Source organism: Diachasma alloeum, unplaced genomic scaffold (assembly GCF_001412515.2).
Source record: "Diachasma alloeum isolate Michigan unplaced genomic scaffold, Dall2.0 Dall_scaffold_00304, whole genome shotgun sequence".
NCBI lineage: Eukaryota > Metazoa > Arthropoda > Insecta > Hymenoptera > Braconidae > Diachasma > Diachasma alloeum.
The window spans coordinates 582,667-595,675 of NW_021680443.1; the positions used below are offsets into that span (position 1 = coordinate 582,667).

The 13,009-nt window shown below is 41.1% G+C and overlaps 1 protein-coding gene across 1 annotated transcript in view; it reads left to right on the forward strand.

The window, feature by feature from the left end:
* LOC107039700 (diuretic hormone class 2) overlaps positions 1-13,009 on the forward strand; it is a 620,828-nt gene that overhangs the window by 423,357 nt on the left and 184,462 nt on the right. The window contains exon 2 of the mRNA XM_015259459.1: positions 1,062-1,178. Coding sequence (XP_015114945.1) covers positions 1,087-1,178 — 92 coding nt within the window. The 5' untranslated portion in view covers positions 1,062-1,086. The remainder of the gene's footprint in view (positions 1-1,061; positions 1,179-13,009) is intronic.

Consider the following 13,009-nt stretch of genomic DNA (forward strand, 5'->3'; position numbering starts at 1 on the left):
TGAAATATCTCGAAAACTTTGAACGAACCGGTATATATATTTTGATTGATTATTATAAGTGACGTCGAGACGAGTATTTTGGAAAAAAAATGAAATCGGTTGGATGGTTTTCGAGATATTTGCGAAAAACGATTTAGAAATAAATGGCAATTTCTCGAAAACGGCTGGATCGATTGAGCTGAAATTCGGCATAGAGTTAGTCGTCATTAACACCTATAATCTGACAAAATTTCAGATTTTTCTGAATCACTTTAGCCGGTTAATTTTCCAATTTTCTAACAGTTGACCATCCAATGGACATCCGCACAGACACACGGGGTGGTCAAACTTCGTATTTTTACGTTTCAGACCATTCTGCATCGTTTCCAAGCAAAATTAGAAAATCGAAAAATAGAACGATTACAATGCTTCCATTCGGAAGCAAAATTAAAGAATTGATGAAAAAATCTGAAAAAAAATCAGGGTGGAGTTTTCATCGAGTAGAATCATAAAAAAAAATGAAACGAATCTGAGATGGTCAGGGTTTAAAGCGGTCGAATTGACATGGAATGCCCCATATGTTTCGTAAGTTTCATCCGAACTGACTTTTGTGGAACTTTTCCCTTCCCTCGTTCTCGACAATCAAATATACCCAGCATTTTTATATCATTATATGAATAAATTAACAATTTCCGGTTCCGTTGTGCCAAAAGCTCTTGAAATTTATGGTCAAAACATGGTCGTCTGATTCCGCTAATTTCATTTTCATTCGATTTTCAATGCGCTAAACTCTACGTTTTTGTTTCGTTGTTTTTTACTAACGAAATTGGTAATCTTATAAGGATGGTAGAAGACCGTGGAGCTGAAAGAAGGAGGATTATGAAATATTTTTGCTTTTCAAATTCTGTTTTTCATTCGAATAAATATAATTTTTTCTTGGTATTATAAAAAAGAAATATGCAGAGAAATAATGATGCTTGCCCTCAAAAAAAATTATTCATGCGAAGTTTGGAATCAATTCTGTTATATGGCTGAAGCTGGAACAATAATACATTTTTGTACGTGTTTCTCTAATGCTTCAGGTCACACACTAAAGGTACACAGAAAATGCAGAAGGGAATGGCGATGACGTGGACGATCCTTGCAGTGCTCATATCCGTCGGCATTTTGACCGCGGTGGAAGCAGCACCATACCCTCTGTAAGTAATTTCAATTGAAACTGATATGCCTTCAAAGTACGAAAAATCGAAACAAACTAATACTTCGTGGGTCAGCTCACGAGGGACCAGTTGTTTGCCGGTCAAGATCTAAAATATTTCCGAAATACTTAGCAGAGTCATGAATCATGAAAGAGTCTCGTAAACTCAAAAATCAATCGAGGAGATATCAGAAATTTGCAAAATTTATTGGGATACGCTGGGAAGAATTATCAAACCTTGGAAAATTGGAGAGCTTTCTAGATGATTGGCGAAGTTTTCAGAGAATTCTAAGCAGGGCTGGAACATTCCGTAATTTTTAACATTCCATGATTACTCATAAAAGCAGACATGGGAGCGATGCAAAGTATGGTACGTTGTGGACGAAGTCGGTAAAGTATTTGTTTTGAATCAATTGTTTGCGAGCCAGACAAGGATAGGCGCGCTGAGTTATAAAAAGCTCAGCCGGGATCATTATTTAGGTACTTCCTCAGTTCGTTATATGGAAGAAATGTGTCGCAAGGAGTCAAAACACAATTGACTGCTTAGTTTTGAGTAAAAACTAGAAAAGACGCGCGCTTCGCGTGCGCTAGTTACGTTGCGGGGGTTAATGCATTCATTCAATAATATTTACAGAATGACAAGTCGAGGTCATTTCATTCATTTATTTTTTCTATTTGTACTACAGTACGTACTTCTTTAATCTCGAAAAATATTTAGCGTAGTGTTCTACTTCAATTCATCTTCATTCGTCTTGCTTTTCTTTCTCACGCTCCAGATTCATTTTCTCGATTTCCAATATCCCTTTCTTTTTCCTATTCCGCCGTTGTCGCTCAGCATATCTTTTCGGTATTTTTTTTTATTTTCATTTTTGTCTCCACCACTTTCATCGGTATGTTTGCATTCATTATTTGAAATAATTCAGTTTTTTTTCAATTCGGTCTGACATTATTTTCAAATAATTTCAATAATCTTCAATGACTAATCTCATTTTATTTTCATTATACACTATCAATAAACTCGCCTATTTTTAATCATTCTAAGGATGATATGATTATCCCAGAAATATCTGAATTGTGACTTCACTGAATCACAATTTGCATATATTCATCCCACATTTGAATGAGTGACAATCTAAAAGAAAGACAATGTTCTACTCACTGTAGTCCTGTTTTTCATCAAATATTATGTGTATGGCTTAAAATTATATTAAAAATAGAAATATTTTCGCGGTCTTTTATGGTTTTGAAAGGATCGGACAAAAGGTTTCAGAACACCGAACGGCAAGTATACGTGAGTTACATAACTTCTCGGAAAAGTAGAGTTTACGATGGCAACTGATGAACAGCACATTCGGCACTGCATTTTATACGGATTCCAACAAGGAAAAAATTCTTCTAAAGCACAGGAATCAATATGTAGGGTTCTTGGTATCGACGTTGTATCTTACGAAACGTCTAATTATTGGTACAAATTTTTAGAAGTGGTGATTTTGATCTTAGTGAGCAGACGCGCCCTGGACAGCCTCGAAAGCTTCAAGATGCGAAATTGCAAGCTCTACTGAATGAAGAGTCAATGCAAATGCAGTCAGAGGTTGCAACTCAGTTACGAGTCACCCAAACAGCTATTTCCAAGCGTTTGCACCAAATCGGAAAAATCCAAAAACTTGTAAGGTGGGTCCCACATGTATTGACCGAACACAACCTGGATCAACGTATGAACACGTGCGTTTCACTGCTTGCCCGGCAACAAAAAAAGACCTTCTTGGAGAAAATTGTGACGGGTGATGACAAGTATATTTTTCACGAGAATCCCAAACGTAAAAAGTCGTGGGAAAATCCCGGGCAATCCAGTGCATCAACGCCGAAACAGAACCTCCACTTAAAGAAGATTTTCCTGTACATCTGGGGGGACATGTCACTCAGGAAGAGGTCCCCACTGCATTATGAGGCATGAAGAACCATGCCGCTCCAGGGCCTGATGGTTTCAACGCCTTCTGGTGGAAGAGGATTACCTCTGTGCATGGCCATCTGGCTCAGATATTCACGGCATTCATCGACAGCTGTGAAGTTCTTCCTGAGTGGCTAGTGGAGGGAAGACCTGTGTTGCTCCCGAAGAAAGGAGACTTGTCGGACCCAGCGAATTATCAACCGATCACGTGCCTGACTACTATATAAGCTCTTCACAGGCATCTTGACTAAGCGTATCCTCCATGAATACAGCCAGTGTGGCAGGGAATTCATGAACAGCGAGCCGTGAAGCAGGGGGTGGCAGTTTGCAAGGTAGGTTTACTCGTCGATCGCTGCGTATTTCGCGATGCAGTACCATCGCAATCTGTCAGTTGTCTGGGTCGACTATCGAAGGGCATTCGATAGCACGAGTCATGAGCTGATTTTCCTGCCATTGGAGTGCCTTCGTATAGAAGGCCACATAGAGAGGTGCATTGAAGATCTTGCTCCACTTTGGAGAACGCGCTTCACCATTACATCTGGTGAAGGGGAGCTGAATTCAGGGTTGGTACAATTCATGGGAGGAATCTTTCAAGGTGATAGCCTGAGTCTTCTTTTATTTTGCATCTCACTAATGCCACTATCTGTTGCACTACATTGTGTTGGAGCACATCAAGCCGAAAGACCTGGTGATAGGTGGCATCAGGTAAGCCATGTATTTTACATGGATCTCCTCAAACTATTTGCCTCAAGAGAGCGACAACTCTAGCTTTAGCTTGACGTTGTTGCGATGTATTCACGTGCGGTCCGCATGAGGTTCGGTTTGTACAAATGCGTCGTTTACCACCTGAACAGGGGCAAAGTCGGCCGCGAGGTGGGTGATCTTCAACTTGTGGATGGAAGCATCATACATCATCTTGGCGCCGAAAAGTCATACCGATATCTTGGCTCCAATCAGCGATCTATAGTGGACGCTTTGCAGTCAAAGAGACTCTTCGCGGGGAATATTGGCGGCGACTCCGCAACGTTTGAAAATCCGATCTTTTGAGCAGGAATAAAGTTACCGCAACCAATACGTTTTCTGTTTCAGTGCGTCTTTACCCTTTTGGTGCTCTCAAGTGGAATACAGATGACCTGAGATAGTTAGACAGAGATATCCGCAAGCTGATGAACATTTGCAGGAGCCTGCATCCACGCTGTTCGTGTACACGGTTATATTTTCCGTGAACGAGTGGAGAACGTGGAGTTCTCAGTTTCGAATCTCTCCATGAACGTCTGGTCTTTGGTTTACCTTGTGAACGGCTTGGATCCGCATTTGGAGTTCGTGCATGGTCATTGACTCCATGCGGTCCAGGCCTTTCTGTATAAGGCAGCAGATACCGCAGCAAATTCCCTCGGTCTGGACTTTCGTTGTGGTGGAGATGGCCAGTTCCTTCGTCATTCACTGGCCAGTATGACTAAGTCAAGGAGGCGGAGCAGCCACCTTGCTCCGTCAGCCCGTCGGCAAGCCCATGCATAGCGTATTCTTTCGCCACGAGTAAGAGCAGGGTCTGTCCGTCCAGCTGACGTTTTCTTTCTTGAAGTCGGCTAGTTTGATATCCGAAACGGAGGGTTTCATTTGCGCGTGTCAGGATGGCGTCATAAACACCATGGGCTGTCGGAGTCGCGTTATGGGAGTGCAAGTTGCATCCACTCGATGCCGGGTTTGCAGACAGTTCCCGGAAACTCTAACGCATCTTTTAGCGGCTTCTCTGACTTATGCAATTATGAGTTATATTCATCATCATAATACGGCTTTGAGAATGCTACATTATCATTTGCGATTCTCCTGTGCGGTAGACAGAACGCCGATGCTGCCTTATGCTTCAGGAGATATTGATTCCGTCATTGTGAATGAGAGGTGTAAGATCTACTGGAACTTCTCATTCGCGACTGTCAGGCTTATCGCTGTAACCGAACCTGACATTGTCCTCATTGATTACGATGACAAAATTCGCAATATAATATCTAAGGAAGAGGATAAGCGACTCAAGTATCGGCCACTCCTGTTTGAGCTACGTCAACTGAACCAGGGGTTCAAAGTAAAATTAGTTGCCTTCATTATTGGCTTTCTAGGGAGAATGAAGCAGTCTTTCAAATCTGCACTCGAAACCATCCCGGCCAGTAGGCCAGTAATGCCTTCATATTAGATGGCCAAATTCAGAAGGCTGTCATCTTTGGCTCCCTCCGTCTACTTAGACGGCATGTTTCTGAACTGCAGTAGAGGTTAAAAAAAGAAATGAATAATACACTAATTCAGAAGTCAAATTGAAGCTTACCTACTATAGTATCAAAGAAGTGTATTATATTTCCCAACAATCATGAAAAGAAACGAAATTGTCTTCATAAGCACTAAGAAAATGGAAATTTTCAAAACTTGATATGTTAACTTAATCACTCATAGCACCTGATCAAGAGGATACTATCCAAAATTTCAGACATCATTTTGAAGATTTTAGTGAGATCCTTGAACTGATAAATGATATATGCCGACTCGTCGGATCCAGAACACTGATGATTGATCAAAAATGTAAATTTTAGAGAATGACATAATGTTAAAAATGGAAATTATCTTTGATGACTCGATGAAAATTAAATATAATTTCGTTCAACACATCTTGTTTTGGGGATCGAGAATTACCTTTAAAATGTTATATTGTAGGAAGTAATAAGAGCAACAGTTCAAGGAACCACTGGTTGCTTGGCGACATCTCTGATGTCACGTGGTATAGGTCCTATCCCCTCCCCTACAAGGCGATGGACTGACGCAGGTGGAGGCTGCCAAGAGGTAGCTGAAGGATGAGAAGGACATTCCTAACAGGGACACGGAAGCGCGAATAGTTCCAAATTATATATTATTCTCTTGCACTGAAATATCAAGACATTGTTCCCAACTTCGAGTTTAATTGGTCCTAACAATTTAGAAGTGGGATTACAATGTGTTACGCTTATACCAATAATGAATTATTGGTGTGATTTCGGATATTTAAGTGATAATTGTGGGTAATTGAACAATGCTAAGAAGACGACGCAATCGGTCCCAAGATGGGTCTTCTCGTTGAGAAAGATCGAACAATCGGTGTTACTCAAAATCTTATCGTCGGTCTCATTCAAGGTCTAATCGCCGGCATAGTTCAAGATCTGAAGATCATTCACGTTCACAACATATATGTCACTCTCGGACTCGAGGACTCTCGACTCGAGGGGACTCGGGAGGCAGCATTTTTAAGACTCATTGACAATGTCGACGAGTCCATAAAAAGACCAGCATCTGGCGCACAGTCAGAAACACATTGCGGAAAAGCAATTGAAGGAAAAAACTCTATACCAAAATTCGATCCCGCCGAGAAAACTCAAACCATCAACATATGCATACACAATATCGAGGAGTTGAAGGCAATTTACGACTAGAGTGATAAGGCCGTAGCAACTCTTGCATTGGAAAATTTCGTCGGCGATGAAAAGACGTAGTACAATACGCTAAGCAAGTATCTCTGGTGGCGCCAGCAAGTGACCAAAAGTCGCAACGCTCGGGTGACAGATGCTCCAATTTCCATATAACTCGTGTAGAATGGAGCCTGTTGATAATTACTCAAATAAGAAAAATAATCGGTCTCATCGTAATTGTTGTGTTGTGGGTTGCGAAAGTGTCCAACGGAGAAGTGATGGTGTGTATTTTTATACATTTCCGAACCGTCCATGGGAGTTAGAACGAAAGAACCAGTGGATCAAAGCTGTACGTCGTACCACGTGAGTAGCTCTCGTTTTTCGCCCATTAAGTATTGTTGATTGCATAAAAATTATAAGGGAAAGGGGGAAACTCAATTATAAATTAGTCAGAGTTATACTCGGGTTATTTCAATTGATTCTATAATTATTTCCTTCCGGCTCAGATGGTAAACCATGGCAGCCCACTGCAAATGCCAGAATTTGCAGTTTACATTTTTTTGGATGTGAAAAAACTAATAACCCGATGAAGGAGGCGTACAATCCGACAATTTTTCCTTCAATTTATAAGAGAAAGAAAACTCCGGATTGCAAGAGAGCAGAGAGGCTTTTGAGCAGGAGGAATAAAGTAAATGTCAATTCGTTAGTCAACGCTTCTCGTGGTAAGTGTGATTCGAATAAATTGGAAAATTTAATGAATAAATAAAACTTAAAATATGATTCCAGAAGGGATGGATGAGGCACCAGTTGACACAGATGAGATAACAATCGACAGAACTCCACAATTTCATGAAATGGCTGTTCAAACCGATCCAATATTAAATGAAGAAGAATCAGCAACCATTTCTGGCCTAACAACATTATATTGTTGGCAAGATAGTGTAACAAAGGAAGTTTCTACTCAAACGCACATTGTAGTGGCAACACAATACCAAAAAAAAAACAACGATCCCCTATCTAAGGAACATCGAACTATTCGAGTGGGCCCACACTGATCATCAAGAATCGGGTTTCTTGGGTTTGAGGATATCAAAGATGACACGATAATGAAGCAGCTTGAAGGAATCACATTATCATTCTTTTATATTCTACTCCCGTTTATCCAACCAAAGGAAGTGGGGCAACCGGCTTATTATAGAACTCTAGATGCACCAAATAGACTGCTGTTATTTCTGATGAAAATGAAGCTTGGATTGAACTTTGGAGCTATTGGATGTTTTTTTAAGGTTTCAAAAACAAGTGCTTCAACGATATTTCATGATGTACTAGAAACTCTCTATGAAAAAACGAATACATGGATTTTCTGGCCATCCAGAGAAGCAATTAAAGAGACGATGCTTCCTGCATTTCAAAATTATCCACATTGCCGGACTATCATAGATTGCACTGAACTCCCCTGTGACACTCCACCAACTGTCGAACAACGTGTTCAAATGTATTCATCCTATAAGTCTGGCTTTACTGTTAAATTTCTAATTAGTATCAGTCCCTCAGGAATGATTACGTTTATTTCGAAAGCCTACGGCGGTAGATCCACTGATGGATTCATTACGAATCATTCTGGATTCATAGAACTAGTGGAGCCTGGTGATCAAATAATGGCAGATAAAGGATTCCCTCAAATCCAGACTGCACTCTTGGAACGTCAGTGTGTGCTGGTTATGCCACCGTTTGCTACGAATCCACAATTTACAGTAGAGGAGGTCCGACAGGGTTATTCAATTGCGTCAGTGAGAATCCACATAGAAAGAGCCATCCAACGTGTCAAGATCTTTGGTATCTTGCGACACATTTCTGTCGAATTGTTAAATTATATAGATAAAGTTATGTACTTAGCTTGAGTTCTTTCAAATAACAAAGAGCCACTCATTCGGATTGAGGATGAGAGCTCGGAATAAAATGTAAAAATTTTCTTATCAATAGGTAATACAAATTTTATTTTATAAAATTAGAACAAACATGAAACGGTCAATAAAATACAAATATAACTAAGACTTATGTTATATTTTCTTAATACCATTATTATCACCTCGGCTTTTTTGGTCCCGTTTCCTTCATACTTCAACTCCTCCCTGCTCATCTGTTCCATTTGAGAGTAACTGAATGAAATGAGTAAAATAAAACGTCTCAATCTTTGGAATAAGTGTACTCAAAAATTCTTCATCGCGCAGGATTTGCAGATGTACGCATTGTGTTTTGCAATATACAAAGAAGTGGCAGAGTCCTACAGCAGTTACATACATCGATACTTGCATTTGAGTATAATATTTATGACTAGTATTCAATGTGAGGACACCTTCTTCATTAAACTTCAGATAATTGACATTGCTCTGATGATTCTGGCCTTCAATAATTAACGAATTCTCGCATGAATAAGGACATTTGATTTCCAGCAGTTCGAATGTTGTGCCATTCCAAATGAATCCATCGGGGCTGCATGCTAGGAAGGGTTGTTGAAAAGACATAATCAAACCCGTCTCATATACCTGCTGCTGACGAAGAGTAGCGAACACATTCCTTGCAATGGGCTCCATCATCAAACCATACTGCATGGCCTTGTTTGTTACACTTTTACTAGAGCCTTTCCTAAACTTGAGAGCCAAAACTTCGATATCTTTGCGTCTAGTTTTGATTTCATGGACCTTCTCGCTGCACGTAATTCTCATTGATCGCTCTTTGAACCACACAGTTGGTTGAGACTAATGCAAAGAATGGAAGCAAACATCAACCCATCTCTCTTCGTTCAGCTCAATTTCAGACGAGTAAAACGAAGAGAACATCGTAGGACAATGAAGCTTCACCAATTCACGATGACCATCAGGGAGAGTCACATATTCGTAGGCGTTATACACCTTGAAAATGTTTCCCTTTTGTAAACTCAATAGTTGAGAGAATAATTGACGACACAACACCTCCTGCTCTCGTTTTAATCTTTCTCTCTCTTCCTTCCCATTTAGGCAAGCTTCCTCAGCCTTAGCCATATTAATCATTGTACAATTCTCTTGACGATGAACTCCAGATACGTTTTCGAGGTCTTCGAACTTATACACATTCTTATTTATAATATTTCCTTTTTCTGATGGGAAAAGAGAATCAATCGTGTATCCTTTCCTGTATCGTTCAAGTTGCTGTTCTGGTGGACGGTTCCAAATCATAGGTAAATCTGTCTTGGATAAAGTGTGTTCGGTATTCACCCATATACAGACTGCAGCAGCATGTTTACATTGAAGAAGTCCGGCTTTACATGTGCAATGGGTAGCGAGTATCAAACGTCCATTCTTCTGATCTATCTGTGAAATCATAAAAGACATTCGCATATTTAAATAGGGAAATACGGGGTGTATGATAATTATTTATCGATTATGTAATAAGAAGAAGACTTACCTCAATAGTAGGTGTATAGACATTTTCTTTTTTTCGGGTACTTTGAGCACCCGGCGTTTCTCTCAATACCAAATCACTGATTTGTCGATGAGATCCATCGATAATCTCCTTCACATTATTGACGTGACAGCTAGACACTAATTTTTCACCTTTCGATACACTTTTCGGGCGAAAAATACTCAAATTCACTTCTTCAAATCCATTTGTTATTATGTATGTCATTATCTCGATTTTATTTGGTTCTATAATTTCTTATAATTTGAAAGGAAAATACCCATTTTTCAACGTAAGGCAATGGACCACATGTTTTCTCTCCTCCAAGAATTGCGGGCGAGCGCCACGAGGCAGCATTCCGATCGCCGACTGCCGATACTTGCCTAGCGTATGGACTGCCATTTCTTGCTTTCACATGGAGTGAGTGGAAGAAGAAGCTCATCGATGCATTTATGGAGCCATATAAGAATTCCTAAGCGACTGATGGTTATGCTCGTCCGTACAAAATCAAAGGGGGAAACGATGATGAAGGACTACTTCGATAAAGCAGCGCTAGTTTTCACATGTTGGTTCACCGAGAAAAGCGCGGCTGATTGTATTGTTTATGAAATATCCTGCTATACCCTAAAATCAGTTATTAGAAGTAAAAATTTCCAGACTCCAGAAGAGTTGCGGATATACCTCAGTCAAATGCAGGAGTCTGTTGAAACACGCACAGACAAAGGGACGCATAAACCTGCACAAAAGTCTGGGGAAATATCGGACGGTCAACATCATCGAGGAAAGTTCCAAATTCCACTCAAACCTATGGAGAGTAGTAGAGGGTGAATGAGTCATCCACAGACAAACTCAAACAAAATTGGGAGTGGAAGTGTACTCGGTGTGGCCGTAAAGGGCATCTGGCAAGGGAATGTCGTTCCACGTAAACTAACGATGTGGAGAAAATAGAAAAGGAGAAAAATGTACAAAAAAAAAAATAAAACATTGGGACATTCCCAAAACCTGGAGCAACCTACCTTTATGAGGCAACGGTACAGGGTATCTCATTGCAAGCCTACATCGATAGCGGAAGTGAGTGTGTCACATTCAGAAAGAACGAAGCGGACAAAGACTCCCTTGATTTACAACCCACTCAAACCGTCCTGCGGAGTTACGGCGGAGGAACAGTTCGATCGTTTCGATCAATGGAGGTGCCCCTCAATGTTGACCTGGCGGAAGGGACGGCGGAGATCTACGTGGTACACAATAAACTATTACGTGGAGTCACGAGTGTAGGGATCGACGGGCAATTACAATTGTTTGATAAGACATTAACAATGTTTCTGAAGGTGGAAAAACTTAGACTCCAGAAGATGCGCTTATGGACAACAGAGACTACAGTTATCCCCCTACAATATACTACAGAAATCCAGGTAGTTGTGGCAAATCAATATGAAGGTGGCTTGTTCATTGAGGAAAGGAAACGGAGTAAGGAGTCGAGAAAACATGGAATCCCGCGATGCATAATTAACACAACAAATGGGCGAGTGTTTGTTGTCCATTTTCTAACGTGAAATTTTTCTATAGGGGTGGAAAATGCTGTTATCTGCGCCCTTCTTCGCCTAAATCTAATTCGAATGCTTAAAATTCCTAAAAACTTATGACAAACCAGAAAATTTCCAAAAATACATTTTACTAACTCAAAATTCTTGAAAATGTATGCCAAAAGTGAGAACATCAGAATTCTGGGGAAAGGTCACGGTACTCGGGTCGCTCAGTATGCTAGGTTATGGAGAGAGGGGTGGATTTTGGGTGGAGGCAGGGTATTGGGCGGTCAAAACTATAAAACAAGAAGAAATCGACATTAACATTACATGCTCCACTACTGAAATGTCACAAAGGAATACTTCACATGATTTTCCCATATTATTAAATACATTGTTACCAAGAAACAAAAGAAAAAAACGATCTGAATAGTAATTATACAAAAGGATAGCTCGAATGAATCGATTTTTTTTCTCGAATTAATGTACAAAGCATGATTCTATATTTCATTTTACCAAAAACAAATGAAACCACTAAATTCGAGAGAGAAAGAGAGAGAGAGAGAGAGAGAGAGAGAGAGAGAGAGAGAGAGAGAGAGAGAGAGANATTTATAGAGGTTTAAAAAAATACTTTTTACGTACGCACTTGGGTCCGGGATGAAGATTTCCGGAGTGCAGTGTCGGGATTGGTCAGGTCTTGTGTTAGTATTGACCTCGAACCGCCATGGTTGGTGAGACTTGACATGTATTGGTTCGGCGAATATGCAACCCGTACCGACTAAAAAAACATCCTCTACACCTGCCTCCTGTTCCCCGTGGAATCGCCGGTAGGCACTACAGCGCGGGGGGAGGATTCAGCCTTAGCTCTTCCTTCAGATAATCGAAATCATTGCTTCCTTCCTCCTACGTGTTCTTCTTTTTCCTCTTATATTTATTTCTCTTCTGTTCAGCTTGGCGTACGTCCTTCAGGACTTCCGCCGCAAAGGTGCTGGTCGCTTCCCAGGCTGGTTCTGTAGAAAGCATAGTTTTCACCAGATTTCTAGGCTGAATCCTCCTTCCTACTGTAGTCTCGAGAGCGCTGCGAGGCGCGTTGAAGCGCGGGTACACGAAGAACACATGCTCCGCGCCTTCGGAGACTCCAACGCAGGTCGGGTACTCCGGGGAATCCTCGTGGTGAAACCTGTGAAAATAAGCCCGGAAGCACCCGTGTCCTGATAGCATCTGGGTGAGGTAGTAGTTCACCTCTCCGTGGGTTCGTTTCATCCATACGTCCACCTGCGGGATCAGGCGGTGAGTCCATCTCCCTTTGCTCGAGGCCTCCCACAATATCTGCCATCGGTGCAGGCTGTTGGTCCTCTGTCCATCCTCAGTTCAGCTGCTCCAAGTGTTGTTGTCCCCTTCCGCCGGTAGAGGCATCATCGTTCCTCCGCGAGTACTCCGATCGGCAGTATTCCGGCGATAACACACACGGCATCCTCCGACACCGTGCGGAATGCAC